Here is a 16,355-nt window from a genome sequence, read left to right as displayed (position 1 = left end):
TTTTTTTGTATTTTTAGTAGAGGTGAGGTTTCACCATGTTAGCCAGGATGGTCTCAATCTCCTGACTTCGTGATCCACCCACCTCGGCCTCCCAAAGTGCTGGGATTACAGGTGTCAGCCACCTGTGCCTGGCCACTTTGTTCCTTTTCATAGCTGAATGATATTTCATTTTATGGTTATACCACATTTTGTTTATTCATTTGTCACCTGGATTGTTTCCACTTTTTGGCTATTACAAATAATTCTGTTATAAACCTTCTTATACAAGTTTTGGCACAGGCATATTTTTCATTTCTCTTGGGTAAGAACCTAGGATGGAATTATTGGACCATATGGTAACTCCACATAAGTTTTAGAATTTTACTCTGAGTATACTTGTTTCAATAAGTATAAAGAGGAGTGATATAATCTGACTTGCATTTTATTTTATTTATTTATTTTTATTTATTTATTTTTGAGATGGAGTCTCGCTTTGTCGCCCAGGCTGGAGTGCAGTGGCGCGATCTCAGCTCACTGCAAGCTCTGCCTCCCGGGTTCGCGCCATTCTCCTGCCTCAGCCTCTCCGAGTAGCTGGGACTACAGGCGCCCGCCACCACGCCCGGCTAATTTTTTTGTATTTTTAGTAGAGACGGGGTTTCACCGTGGTCTCGATCTCCTGACCTTGTGATCCGCCCGCCTCAGCCTCCCAAAGTGCTAGGATTACAAGTGTGATCCACTGCTCCCGGCCCTGACTTGCATTTTAAAAAATAACTCAGACTGTGGTGTTGAGAATATACTGTAAGATATCAATTTTTTAAAAAGCGGAGCAGCCCAGCATGGCAGCTCACATGTGTAATCCCAACACTTTGGGAGGCCAACACAGGAGGATCACTTGAGCCCAGGAGTTTGAGACCAGCCTGGGCAACATAGACAAACCCTCTATGTCTCTACAAAAAAATACAAAAATTAGCCAAGTATGATGATATGTGCCTGTAGTCCCAGCTATTTGAGAGGCTGAGATGGAAGGATCACTTGAGCCCAGGAGGTTGAGGTTGTACTGTGATCACACCACAGCACTCTAGCCTCAGTGACAGAGCAAGACCCTGTTTCGAAAGACAGAGAGAGAGAGAGGGAGGGAGGAAGGGAGGGAGGGAGGAAGGAGGGAGGGAGGGAGGGAAGGAAAGAAGGAAGGAAGGAAAGGAAGGAAGGAAGGAAGGAAGGAAGGAAGGAAGGAAGGAAGGAAGGAAGGAAGGAAAAGAACCTAGTTAAAAGTTTGTACTTGGTTGAATAGCTTCCCTCCAAAATTCATGTATACCTGGAACCTGTGAATGTGGCCTCATTTGGAAATAGGTTCTTTGCAGATGTAATCAGTTAAGATGAGGTCATACCTGGTTGAGGTGGACCCTAATCTAATGATTGGTTTACCTATAAGAAATGAGACATTTTAGCTGGGCATGGTGGCTCACTCCTGAAATCCCAGCCCTTTAGGAGGCCGAGACAGGTGGATCACTTGATGTCAGGAGTTCGAGAACAGCCTGGCCAATATGGTGAAACCCCATCTCTACTAGAAATACAAAAATTAGCTGGGCATGGTGGTGGGCACTTGTAATCCTAGCTACTCGAGAGGCTGAGTCAGGAGAATCACTTGAACCCAGGAGGTGGAGGTTGCAGTGAGCCGAGATCATGCCACTGCACTCCAGCCTGGGTGACAGAGAGAATCCATCTCAGAAAAAAGGAATGAGACATCTGGACACAGACACAGGAAAAAAAAATCCATGTGAAGGTGGACACATAGATTGAAATGTTGGATCTACAAGCCAAGAAATCCCTGATGTCACTGACACTAGATGTACCACATCTAGAAAAGAAGAACCTACATCGCTCCTGGATCCTTCACAGAGGGTAAGGCACTGCTAACACCTTTATTTTGGACTTTTATCCTCCAGAACTGTGAAAGAAAAAAAAAATCTGTTGCTAAAAGTCCCCCAACTTGCAGTACTTTGTTACAGCAGCCCCAGGAAATGAATACAGAGGATATTGTTATTTAGGTGAGAAATAGAGTTGGCCCAGACTAGTGTGATAGAAATCAAGGTGAAGAAAAAAGGTCAGAATCTAGAAATATTTTGAAAGTAGAGCTCTAGGATTTACCAAAGGGTTGAATGTACGTTTTGAGGGAATAATAAAGGAACCAAGAATAATCCAAGACTTTTAATCTAAACTATTGGAAAGATGTTGCCATAAACTGAATGAGGAAGGCTTTGGGTGGAGCAGCACTCGGGGGAAATACAAAGAGTCCAGTTGTTAAGTTTTAGAAGCCTATTTAATGCCCAAGTGGAGATGTCAAGTAGGCAGTAGTACATAAAAGTCTTGAATTCTGGAGAGAGGTCTCGGCTAAAGATATAAATTTGTGAGTGATCCACATAACAGAGGCATTTTCAGCCATTAGATGGGACAAGATTGAAAGAGATCACTAAGGAATGCAGAGCAGAGACAAAAGCAAGGCCTACCCTGGGTACTGCAATGTTAGTAGGTCAAGGAAAAGAGAACAAATCAGCAAAGGAGAGTAGAAGGGAGCAACTGGTGAGGAAAAAGGAAGACTAAGAAATTGTGATGCTTGTCACTAATCATCGGGGAAATGCAAATTAAACCACAAAGAGTTACCAGCTTACTCCTGCACTAATGGCCATAATTAAAAAGTCAAAAAACAATAGATGTTGGCATGGATGTGGTGCAAAGGGAACATCTTTACATTGCTAGTGGGAATGTAAATTAGTACCACCACTATAGAAAGTAATATGCAGATTCCTTAAAGAACTAAATGTAGAACTACCATTCAATCCAGTAATCCCACTACTGAGTATCTACCCAAAGGAAAAGAAGTCATATAAAAAAGACACATGTACATGTATGTTTATAGCAGCACAATTAGCAAATGCAAGAATATGGAACCAACCTAAGTGCCCATCAACGAATGAGTTGATAATAAAAATATGGTGTATATGTATGTGTGTATATATATATGCCGTGGAATACTACTGAGCCATAAAAAGGAACAAAATAATGTCTTTTGCAGCAACTTGGATGGAGCTGGAGGTCATTATTCTAAGTGAAGTAACTCAGGAATGGAAAACCAAATATTGTATGTTTTCACTTACAAGTGGAACTTAGCTATAAGGATGCAAAGGCATAAGAGTGATTAATGGACTTTGGGGGCTCGATGGGGGAGGTTTGGAAGGGGTAAGGGATAAGAGAATATTGGCTACAGTGTACACTGCTTGGGTGACAGGCACACTAAAATTTCAGAAATTAGCACTAAAGAACTTACCCATTTAACCAAAAACCATCTGTACCCCCAAAAACTATTGAAATTTAAAAAAGAATTGTGATTGATCTGGTTTTGCTGTGTCCTCGCCCAAATCTCATCTTGAATTTTAGCTCCAATAATCCCCACATGTCTTGGAAGGGACCTAGTGGCAGGTAATTGAATCATGGAGGTGGGTCTTTCTCGTGCTGTTCTCGTGATAGTGAATAAATCTCACGAGATCTGATGGTTTTATAAAGGGGAGTTCCCCTGCACGTGCCCTCTTTGCCTGCTGCCAGGTAAGATGCATCTTTGCTCCTCTGCCTTCTGCCATGATTGTGAGGCCTCTTCAACCATGTGAACTGTGAGTCAATTAACCTCTTCCCTTTATAAATTACCCAGTCTTGGGTGTGTCTTTATTAGCAGCGTGAGAACAGACTAATAAAATGATGCTTGTACTAGAATCCACTTGAAGAAAGGGAAGCACAAATTGATCACCAAGGTGTGACATAGGAAAGCATACTTTGATGGTCCATCAAACACTATTGATAGGAAAAAGTGAGAACTAAGAATTGATCATTGAATTTAGCAATATAAAGATTATTGTGACTAGGATGAACAATAGTTTCAGCAGAGTGTTGAAAGTAAAAGCTTGGTCCGTGGGTTTGTAGCTGAAAGAGAGGAAATTGGAGACAGCAATTATAGACACTTGAAATTTTTGTCAGGGAAGATTTCAAGCATATAAAAATATGAATTAACAAAAAATGAAACCCATCACCCACATTCAATTGTTTTTAACTGATAGCCAATGTTGTTCATTTACTTCCCCACTCCCTCTGTCCCTACCTTACCAGATTATTTTGAAGATACTCTGAAAAAATAATTTAACTTCATTCATAAAAATTTAGACTTCTGCTCTGAGGCTCTTGCATTTTTTCTTTTTCTGTAAAAGGAGCAAAAAAACAGATGGTAATTTGCAGGTGGAAGTGAGGTTAAGAGAAGATATTTGTAAACCACTTTTGGATCCCTGGGTTCAGATGTGGACTAACAAGAGAATTGGATTTAACCAGGGTTTTGTTTTTGCCATGCATAAAACAGTGTGAGGTTCAAGGGTGTATGCAAAGGAATGATTACTATCCTTTGATAATTGACTATGTGACCATAAGCATTTTAGCTGGGTAAGGAGTGGAGTGATAACATAAAGTGGGTGAAATACACTGACGAGGTGATAGAATCATAGATGAGCGGTCAAGGTGGGGTAATAAAGTGGTGGTGGTCAAAGAGCACAAGTTAATCAGAGAAGCGGGCTTACAGGAAATAAGCCAGAGAGTGTTCGTCAACGTGTATATTAACCCATTTCCTGTTTAGAAAAAAAAAAAAAACTGTGGCTTGCTGCCAGCACTCATTGAATTTTACATAAACACACTCTTTGAGGCTGAAGCAAATCTGACTGATTTTGCAATGTGAAAGTGAAATATAAAAACTGTTCATGGAGTTATTTCTAAACAGAACTTGACTCTAATCCTAATGTAACAGAAATGTATATGATATTACATTAGGATTAGAGACAAGAGAACAAGAATATTCTTGGGGCAAACAGGAAATGGGTTGAGGAATTAGACTAGAGTAGATTTATAGATAAGGAGACTAAGCTCAAGAGCGAAACTCATAGAGAAATAAGTTGAATTACAGAATGGGAGTGGCTGGTGGCTTTTAGAAAGGAGGGAGTATATTCTGAACATAGCAATGAGGATCAAGAAAAAATTAGCCCATGACCAGAGAGAGCTGTGAGAGTATAAATAAACAGTGCCCACCTAAGAAGACTGGAATATAAGCAGGAGGGAGAGCTGTTATTCCATTAGAGCAACGAAAAGAGATTTTCCTTGACCAGTGCGTGATGCTTTTTTAACGTGTTTTTTTCCCTCAACAATAAACAATTGCAGGCACAGTTGTGAGTATGGGCAAATTCAGGTTTTATGTGACCTGAAACTTACTTAGTTTGGAGGACTTTCTTTGAGGAAAGAATGTAAAATTTTTATTTTCCCAAATTTTACCAACAAAAAAGTACAATTATGCAAACCCATTATCCACTTACCTTCCAATAGCCCACTCGAAAGCGGCTATTGGGAAACAATTCTCTATGGATATTTTCACCTTTCTGCATGATCCAGGCTTTCTGAACAAAGAATATTGTCAAACTTGATTAAATAATTATTAAGTGGTAAACATGCCTTGGAAGCCAGAAATTGTGTATTAATCTGGAAATATTTATCCCTTGGATAAATCCCACTTGACCATGCTAAATGATCTTTTTAATGTGTTGTTGGATTTGGTTTGCTAACATTTTGTTGAGGATTTTTACAACTATGTTCACCAGAAATATTGGCCTAACACTCTTTTTTTCTTGTGCCTTTGTCCAATTTTGGTATCAAGGTAGTGCTGACCTTGTAGAAAGAGTTTGGAAGTATTACCACTACTCCCATTTTTTTGGAAGAGTTTGAGTTTTTTCTTTAAAAGTTTGACAGAATTTAGCATTGATGCAATCAGGTCCTAGGCTTTTCTTTAATGGGAGACTTTTTATTACAGGTTTGATCTCATTAATTGTTTGTTCAAGTTATTTTTTTCTTTATGATTCAATCTTAATAAGTTGTATGCGTTCAGTAATTTATCAATTTCTTTTAGATTTTCCAAATGAAACTTGTGGTTTCTTTTGGAAAAAGTTGTCCATAATTGTTTTTAGTGATTCTTTGTATGTCTGTGGTCTCATTTGTTAACTCTCCCTTTTTGTTTCTGATTTTATTTACATGGGTCTTTTCTCTTCTGTTCTTAGTTTAGCTAAAGATTTGTTAATTTACTTTTTCAAAAAAACCTTTTTGTTGATATTTTGTATTTTTTAGTTTCTATTTCATTTACTTCTGCTCTGATCTTTATTATTCCTTTCTTTCTACTAAATTTGGTTTTGTTTTGTTCTCTTTTCTAGCTCCTTGAGGTGCATCATTAGGTTGTTAATTTGAAGTTCAAAGATAATGTAGAATTACAGTGGTCATTGTAAGGAAGTTTTAACCTAGACAAAACTGTTCACTTATGAAGTGGATTGGAAAAGAAGAAATTCTGAATTCCTCAAGAACAATGGAATGTAGATTTTGATTATCATGCAGAGCCTTCCAAGAGACTCAATGAATCAAAATTTGCCTCTCTTAAAGACTTCTGGCCAGAAGCAGTGACTCACACCTGTAATCCTAGCACTTTGTGAGGTTGAAGAGGGCAGATGGCTTGAGCTCAGGAGTTTGAGACCAGCCTGGACAACATAGGGAAACCTCATCTCTATTAAAAAATAAACATAATAATAACAATTAGCCAGGCATGGTGGCACAAGCCTGCAGTCCCAACTACTCAGGAGGCTGAGGTGGGAGTGTTGGAGTAGGTAGTTAGGCAGACATGAACATCAGAAGAAAAGCCCAACCCCCACCAGTAATGTGAGGCAACCATTAGGTGATGGTCAGGTAGTTGTTAAGCAGTCTCTTTAAAATAATAATTGGTTGCAGCCAGTGCCAGAGAAGGGCAGTCTCCCAATACATGGAAAACACGTGAAGCCGGTGGCCAACAACTTCTCAATAAGGAGTTGGGCAAGCAGTCTCAAGCATGCACTAAGAGGCAAAATGGCAGAGTTTAACTGGTGTATGACCTTCCTCTAGGAACACTTAACTGGCAAGGGAAAAATGCCTCAAGTGAGCATGCACACAACTTCAGTAAATACACTGTGCATGTGGCCGCTCACAAGTGCTGGCAGGCCACTGTGCATGTGGACAGCCCACTCCAAGGAAAGATCAAGAGCGGAGACACACAAAACTCCAGAAGCATGCCAACAGATAAAACCCTAAGTCAAAGTTCAAACAGGGCACTTGGATTTCTCAAGTTGCCAACTTGGCCCTCTTCCAAGTTACTTTACTTTCTTTCATCCCTGCTCTAAGAGTTTTTAATAAACTCTCACTTCTGCTCAAAAACTTGCCTTGGTCTCTCACTCTGGCTTATGCCCCTCAGACAAATTCTTTCCTTTGAAGAGGCAAGAATCGAGTTGTTGCAGACCCATACAGATTCACTGCTGCTAACATACTTCGATGCCACATGGCTTGGATATGTTCCCCAGTGGTAAGAAATCTCTATGCCTCTCCTTCTTTGGCTGGAGAAGAAGGAGACCTGTACACAGTTTTCTTCTCCCCTTTCACTCTCCTGCTTACCAACCAATCCCCAGAACTATTACTTTCAGTCACAGTGGCTCTGCACCCCCTGGCTGATCTCTCAGCTTACCCTGACAGGTGGCTTACAGGGGTGGGAAGGACCTTGGAGTCCACACCACGTAGACCTGAAATACTAATGGCCCTCCTAGACAGGAGGCTCACGAGAGTGGTAGGGCTAAAGCCTAAGACTATGCAATGTCTGCAATTTCCTCTGCTTTTTCAAATATGATTGGCTTTTTCCCCAAAACCCACACCACCTATTCTCCTGTTTTCTCTGTGTGTATTCTGAAATGGCCTTGTGTGCCCACCACACTGTCTGCCTCAGGGGCAAGTCTGTCTTCTCTTCTTTCACTTTGTATGCCATGCAACTTCCTTCTCTACCTTAAACACACACTCCCTGTTATTCGTTCACCCATGGCTCTTGTTGCATTTGTACAGCAGCAGATAAACAGGCTCCATTGCAGATGTCCATTGGCTCATTGCCAGGATAGATACTGATCAGAACCCCAGTTCTGCCAGCTCCTTATGACTTACCATACACTTTTCATCCCTGTTATGCTCCAGGGTCAACTTTTTGGTGGCTTTTGAAGCAGTTTTTATGGCTGCATAGGACATCACTCTGTGATTCTTTAAGGATCTCACCTACTTGCTTTTTTTGAGTTAGCACCCCCTTTGGGAGGAGAGAAAATTCTTCCTTTGCCATTTGTGAGCTGTTATCCCAAGCTCCAAGTTCTCCAAAGATTCCTCTTTATGTCAAGAGGGCAAATAAACATTGCTGCTTTGAATCCCAGGGTTGCTGTTTATGTGAGTATATGAAGGCTTTCCATCAGTATTCCTCATGCTTCCTCCCACTTTCTCCTGTAGCAGAGGGATTGTCCTGTCTACTCAAGCATTTGTTCTGGATATTACCCCAGGAGGACAAGGAACCTCAAATACAAAATTTTCTCCATTCCTCTAATCACTTCCATACCCTCCTCAATGGGCATAAGGACTCTCAAGGTCATATTTAAAGGGAGGGAAGTCCAGCCTCTTGCAGCAGTTGGCTGAAAAACAAGCTTCTCATCTACTTAAAGAACATGGGAAATGGATTATAAAAAAAAGAGGTAATCATTTTGTTGCCAGAATGCTCTGAGTAAGAGTCACTATAAGATCATGGAGATAAGGATATAGGCCAGCCCAAGGCTGCAGGTGCAAGAGACAAAGTACCCATAGGACAGAGAGAGATAAAGGCTGGTCCCAGGCCACAGGCACAGAACAGATTACCATTAGAACAGAGATGAAGGCAAGCTTAGGGGTACCTGGTAAGACCGGTTCATTCTGAAACTCCAAGGATAAATAGGGGACCCCTGTTCACTTGGGTACTTCCTCTGTTCTCAAGTGAGTAATTGTGATGAGATGGGACAGAGGTTTGGGTACCCAGTAAGACAGGTTCATTCTGGAACCCTAAGGATGGATGGGGGATGCCCTGTTCAGGAAAGGATAATAGGGAAATAAAAGGAGGTACCTTCTTTTTCCTTTTTTTCTCCTTTGTTGTATCTTCACAGATGGGTTATCACATCTCCCTACTACAGTACAAACCCTTTGGATGCATCCTCAAGAACTGAAAGTTTGACCCCAAAACCCTGAAAATGAAAAGGCTAATATTTTTCTGTATCACAGCCTAGTTTTAATACAAGCTCCAGGAGCAGGAATCTTGACCAGAAAGTGGAAGCGTAAATTTTAATATGCTCTATCAACTAGATCTGTTTTGCCACTAGCAGGGAAAATAGACAGAAATCCCCTATGTACAGGCCCTAAGAAACAACCCAGACCTTTGTTGGGCTTGTAAAATTGATCCAGTGATGATAGCAGCCATAATCATGCTGCGCCATCTGCTTGGTTCGGGAGACCCCTCATTGGGTTTACCCAAGTGGAGCTTAGCTCAAACCCTACCCTTTGGCCCCATTATATCCAAGTCTCTTGGCCCTGAAGCCTTCCCTTCCCTACCCAGGGCCATCCTCTAGACACCACCCCTTTAAGTTATGCTCCCTTCAAGAAGTTAGTTGACCTACTAGAGTTCAGACTCCATTTAATATGCAAGACCTGAGTCAAAGCAGAACTAGGGAAGTTGATGGAGGATCCTGACAAACGCATCAAAGGGTTCCATAAACTGGGCTTAACATTTGAACTCACTTGGAGGGATCTCAGTCATACTAGGACAAACCCTGTCTAAGGGAGAACATGACTCCATTATGGAGGCACCCCAACCATTTGCAAATGCAATGCACATGACTGACCTTGGTGGCTACCCTGTATGGGCCACCACTGTTCCTTCGGTCAGCTCCAATTGGGATTACAATACCCATGGGGGCATATGGGCAAAGAATTGCATGTTCCTATGTCTGGTAGAAGGAATGAAAGCTAGCAGAACCAAGCCTGTAAACTATAATAAAATTGGTCTTAGTAGATCAAGGACCTCTTGGAAACCCCACCACTTTCCTAGAGAGGCTACAAGAGGCCCTGGTGAAACACACTAACCTAGACCCAGAGACATCCCAAGGGCAACTGGTCCTGAAGGACCATTTTTTAACTCAGGCAGCCCCACATATTTGGAGGAAACTCCAAAAACTAGCACTGGACCCCAACACCCTTATGCCTGACATCTTCAAAATGGCTTCCTCTGTCTTTTACAATCAGGACTAGGAGAAAGAGGAAAGTGCTCAGCGAAAGAAGAGGTAAAAGGAAAAGCAGCAGCTTCAAATATTGGCTGCCCTAAAAATCCACCAGCCCTCTCCAAATTGCCCTCAGAATACTCTCCCAGTTAACTGCCATCAGTGTGGGAAGCCAAGACACTGGAAGACAAACTGTCACAGTGGGACAGATGGGAAAAATCCCTACATGGCTTGCCCTTTCTGTCACAAACTCAACCACTGGAAATGGAACTGCCCTGAGGGCTGAAGGGCCCCTAGAACAGAATCCCAATTCCTGATGGCCTTAAGCTGAAGGGGCCATCCACTCCAGCCAGCTCCTGGACTGAACATTACTATTGAAGGGGCAGAGCTGAGGGCTGCTTTGGATGTGGCAGGTAGGACTATAAGTTTTCTTTGGGAAATGGCCTGCTTGGTGCTTATCTCTTCATGGGCAATTATCCTCCAAGGTGATGAGGGTAAATTGGGTGCCCATAACCCAAAGGTTCACTCCTCATCTTTGCTGCCTGTGAGGGGAGACTGTCTTTTCTCATTCATTTTTAATGATAGCAGAATGTCCTACACTGCTTTTGGGTAGAGATATTTTATTTAGACTAGGGGCTTAGTTAACCTTTTCCAAATGCAATCTTATGCCTCAAGGAAGTCACACACAAGGATGAACTTTCCAGACTTTTCCATTAATCCAGAAGTCTGGGGCTCAAGAATACCAGGAAAGGTCATAATGGCAATGCCTATAGTAACTCAGCTCATGGATCCTTCTAGCTAACCTTGTAGAAGAAAGCTTCCTCTTTGGCCTCTGGCCAAAAGGGACTTCATCCCCTAATGAAAAATGTCTAAAACATGGATTATTAATATCCTATAACTCGCTATGTAACACCCCTGTCTTACCTGTTAAAAAGAGCAATGGAGCAATGGACAATATAGGCTAGTCCAGAACCTGCAAATCATAAATGAGGCAGTAGTCCCAATACACCCAATTGTCCCCAACCCATATATTATTCTAGGAGAAGTACCTCCAGATGGTCATTTGTTCTCAGTCTTAGAGCTCAAAGATGCTTTCTTTTGTGTCTCCCTAGACTCATCCTCCCAATTTCTATTTGCACTTGAATGGGGGAATGAAAAAGGAAGGAGTCTACAGCTCATCTGAATAGTACTTCCGCAAGGTTCCAGAGATGGTTCCGATTTGTTTGGGCAAGTCTTGGCTAGCGATTTGCAGGACCTAACTCTTGAGGGTTGAGGGTGTCTCCTACAGTACATAGATGACAGATGACCTGTTAATCTGCTCCCCTACAAGAGAGTTATGAATCCTGCATCTAGTCCAGACACTAGATTTTCTCACAGAGGGTACAAGATGTCTAAGGCCAAGGCATAGTGATTAAGAAAACAGGTCCAATACCTGGGGATAATCCTGATCCCACAGAGAACATAAGCTTTCTCCAGAATGGATACAGGCCATCCTTAGAAGACCTACCCCAACCACCCAAAAGCAACTTTGGGCTTGTCTGGGGATCACAAGATATTCTAGACTTTCAATACTGGCATATGGTGGAATTATTAAGTCCTTATATCAGGTTCTAAAAGAAGGGACTGATCAGGACCCACTTCTCTGGGAAAAAGATCAGAAGCAAGCCTTTAGATCTCACAAGCCCTAGCCCTTGGGCCTACCCATACTAACCAAACCATTTCAGCTTTTTGTCACTGAAAGTAAGTTGTAGCCCTGGAAGTTCTAACTCAAACCATCAGGCCATCAAATGTCCTATAGGTTACTTTTTAAAGAACCTAGACCCAGTAGTGCAAGAGTGGCCACACTGCCTAAAGGTAGTGGCTGCAGCAGCCCTTTTACTCAAGAAGGCCCTCAAAATCACAATGGGACAGTCAGTCAGGCTCCTGACATTCCAACAAATAGGCCCCTTATTGGATATAAAAAGACCGCAATGGATCACTGGCAACAGACTGCTAAACTACCAAGTCTTGTTGTCAGCAAACCCACAGGTAACAGTTGAGTGGTGTTCCACTCTTAACCCAGCCTCCTTACTGCCACTACTACAAGAGGATAACTGACCACATTCATGTTGTGAGATACTTAACCAAATTTATGCCAGCCTGGAAGACTTACAATATCAGCCCCTAGGTTATCTAGATGAAATACGGTTTTCAGATAGGGTTGGCTTTTGTCAAGAATGCAGATAGATACGCAGGGTATGCTATATGTCCCTTCACCCAGTTACAGAGGTGGTAGCTCTGTCCCTGGGGACCTCAGTGCAACTAGCCGACCCATCACATTGACCACAGCCCTAAAACTTGGGGAAAGAAAAAGAATAACCACGTATACAGATTGCAAATATGCCTTCCTGGTGCTTCACACCCTCATGGCTATCCAGACGGAAGGGGGATACCTAACAGCTTGGAATACTCCTATTACATAGAGACCTCCAATCTTAGAGCTACTAGAGGCTGTTCATTTGCCTCAGGAAGTGGCAACAGTGCACTGTAAAGAACACCAGAGAGGTTCTGATGAAACTGCATGGGGAAATATGTTATCTGACCAAAAAGCTAAAGAGGCAGCCATCTCAAAAGACACTTCCGTGGAGACTTTACTCCCCTTTCTCCCCTTCTCCAACACACTAAGGAAGAAATAGATTGGGCCATCCAGCATGGGTATAAAGAAGAAACCAATGGATGGTACATGTTGGGAGAACTTCTCCATCTACCTAATGCCTCCCAGTGGAAAGTCATCAAATGTTTACATGACTCATGCCACCTTGAAAAGGACAGTCTAGGGCAAATTTGTAAATGGGTGTTCAGTGGGAAGGGACTAAACAAAACTATTCAATAGGTTTGTCAAGCCTGCACCTTGTGCACCATAAATAATCCCTAAATGGGGAAGCCCCGTCCATAATAAGTCAAATCCAAAGGAGAGGTACATATCCTGGGGAGGACTGGTAGATGGACTTCACTCAGCTACCCACATGCCACAGGTGTAAGTACCTCTTGGGGTCTGTGTAGGTACCTTCACAGAATGGGAAGACTCCTGCCCCACAAGGACTGAAAAGGTGCAGGAGATAGCTGACTTGCTCCTAAAGGAACTCATTCCCTCCTTTGAACTCCCCAGGTCATTGCAGAGTGACAATGATTCATCTTTTTTTCCCCAAGTACCTTAACAGGTTAGTAATGCCCTAGGCATAAAGTGGTACCCTCACTTTGCCTGAGAACTGCAATCTTCAGGAAAAGTGGAAAGAATTAACCAAACCCTGAAATGCATCCTCAATAATCTCTGTCAAGAAATAGCAGTCATGGGTGGACCTCTTACATTTAACCCTCCTTCAGATCTGTATTGCCCCTAAGGCTCCCTAGCAATTAAGCCCCTTTGAGATCTTATATGGTAGGCCATTTCTATATTCGGACTTATCTGATACTAGATGAAGAAACTGCCAAAATCACCCAGTATGTTTCTTCTTTAGCAGGCTTCCAACAGACTCTCTGGGAATATGGGTTAAAAACAAACCCAACATCGGAAGGGAAAAAAATCCCAGCTTCTGTATCTTCCAGGCTGTAGTTCTCATTAAAGCTTGGAAGGTTGAAACCCCAAATTCCTAACAAACTGTAGTCTGGGGGGGCCACTTCACTGCTCCAGTATCTATTCCCACAGCCATTAAAGTACCAGAGATAGCCAGCTGGATACATTATACCTGGGTGAAGTCGTGGAAAGGCCATGAAACACCAGAGCCAGAACCAACACCCTGAGCTCCAGAATACGTTTGTGAGGCACTGGAAGACCTGCAATTCCTCTTTTAGTGAAAATATAAGTAATGCCCCCGCAACATCCTTTCACCTCAAAGTAAGGTGATCCTAGTATTAGGAATTTTACTAACAATTGCTCTGATTATTATCACTATTTTAATCCCAACTTGTACACCACCAGGAGTTCCAGTGGCAGCTTGCTTTGTGATCAATTTCTCTCTTTCACAATCACCTTAGGTCACCATGGCTCTCTCTGCTCCTGTTGGTTCTCATACTCAATGCTTTACTGGCAGCACACTGCCATCCTGATTTCCCGTTATTAGAAAAAGCTCAGCAATTGCTCCAAAACACACGATCCCCTTACTCCACCAAATGCTGGTTATGTACCAGCTCTTCCTCTAAAACACCAGGGAGAGCTTATCCAGCCTGTACCAGAAATTGGACAAGCATAGACATAGAATTACGTATTTCCTCTCAACAGGACCCTAATCTGAAAGAGCTATTTGGGTCTGCAAATAACATTTCTTGCAAAAGCAAAGCAGTATTTCCTTGACATCCACAAGGAACCTCTCATTTTTGGATCAATCTTTTCTAATATCACTTTAACGGGAATAACCCCTATTTGTCTTATGGCCAAAAGAAAAAAATGGAGTGGATGTAGGCTCTTTCCCAGTATAGCTTGTAATGTTACTCTCTCTATAGATTCTAAGCAACAGACTGATCGAACATACACCCAAAACCAATTCCACCATCAACCAAGATTCCCCAAACTTTCAAATATTATCTTTCTTCAGGCAACTTTGCTAAATAAGTCCATTCAGTTTTGCCAGCAATGCCCAAGCTCATGCAGTACTTGAAATTTCTAGTTCCAGCCTGATGATTATAACCAATGTCTGCAAATTGCCAACCTCAGCTCCACAGCAGAATGGGTTCTAATGGACTAAACTCAAAATTCTCTTTTTTTGGGAAAATGAAACCAAGGGAGCTAATCAGAGCCAAACTCCATGCACCCAAGTGTTAGCAGGCATGACTGTAGCTACCAGCTACCTGGGTGTGTTGTCATCCTTGGTATTTTTGGTAGCTGTCCTCATCTCTTATTTTGTTTTGACATCTCTACTTGTCTTAAAACCCAAGGAGCCTTCTGTGTTTGTGGCCAATCAGTTTACCAATGCCTCCTCACTAAATGGACTAGAACTTGTACCATAGATTTTGTACGCCTGGACATGTTTATACTCCCTGGCAATCTCTCTCTTCCAGTACCAATCCATGGGAATTCTATCTTGCCCAGGGCGAAAAGGGCTATCCAATTAATTCCCCTTCTTATGGGCCTCAGCATTATAGCTGGTATGAGAACCTAAGCTGCCGGAATCTCAAAACCCTCCTTGACCTATAGCCAACTCTGAAAGGAAATAGCCAGCAATTTTAATATCATGGCTAAAACCTTAACCATGGCCAGAACAAATTAACACTTTAGCAGTTGTAGTCCTCCAAAATTGTCAAGGACTAGATATGCTAACGGCAGCACAGGGAGGAATTTGTTTAGCTTTAGATGAAAAATGTTGCTTTTGGGTAAATCAATCAATAAAAGTACAAAACAACATCAGACAACTCCTAAATCGAGCCTCCAGCTTACAAGAACAAGCCTCTCATGGTTAGTTAGATTGGTAAGGAACCTGGAAATGGGATCTTCCCCGGGTTCTTCCCTTTTTAGGACCACATGTTAGCCTCTACTTTTGCTCCTTTCAGTCCACGTCTTCAAAAATCTAATAACCCGATTTGTCTCCTTTCTCTCACCTTTAGATGATCAAGTTCCAGATGATCGTCAGTGAGGGATACCATCCTTTCAATATTCAAGAGTCACCGTTCTACAGAGGACTCCTAGACTTCCCATCAGTGGGACATGGCAGAGGTGAAATCCTGCCCCTGTCTCCCTTAGACTTGGCTGGATACTGCTTCCACCAACCCACGCAGCCACCCTGCCCTGACAGCTAGCAAGAGGACAAGACTTACAGAACAATCACCACCACACCTCTGTCAGCAGGAAGCAGTTACAGAAGACTGACCTTCATCCATTTTCCCAAAGAATTGGGTCGTGGATTCTTGTGGGGGAAAATGTTAGAGTAGGTAATTAGGCAGACATGAGCAAGGGAGAAGAGACTCCCTTCAACTAGGAATGTCAGGTGAGTATCAGATGATCATCAGGTGGTTGTTAAACTCTCGCTCTAAAATAATAATAGGTTGCAACTGGCAGCAGGGAAAGACAATCTCCCAATAGATAGAAAACTCCTGAAGCTGGTGATCAGCAGCTTCCTAGTAAGATCTCAGGGTTTGGGCAAGCAGGCTCAAACGTGCACTAAGAGGCAAAATGGTGGAGTTTAACTGGTATACAGTTAAACTTCCTATACAGTT

General features: G+C 42.3%; 1 protein-coding gene across 1 annotated transcript in view; it reads left to right on the top strand.

Moving 5' to 3' along the window:
- Nucleotides 1–16,086, top strand: part of MTAP (methylthioadenosine phosphorylase) — a 141,981-nt gene extending 125,895 nt beyond the window's left edge. Inside the window, exon 8 of the mRNA XM_055294080.2 lies at nt 15,747–16,086. Within this exon, the coding sequence (XP_055150055.2) occupies nt 15,747–15,938 (192 nt within the window). The 3' untranslated portion in view covers nt 15,939–16,086. The remainder of the gene's footprint in view (nt 1–15,746) is intronic.
- The last annotated feature ends 269 nt before the right edge of the window (nt 16,087–16,355 follow it).

This window comes from Symphalangus syndactylus, chromosome 9 (genome assembly GCF_028878055.3).
Source record: "Symphalangus syndactylus isolate Jambi chromosome 9, NHGRI_mSymSyn1-v2.1_pri, whole genome shotgun sequence".
Classification (NCBI taxonomy): Eukaryota; Metazoa; Chordata; class Mammalia; order Primates; family Hylobatidae; genus Symphalangus; species Symphalangus syndactylus.
This window is presented reverse-complemented; position numbering and strand designations above follow the sequence as displayed.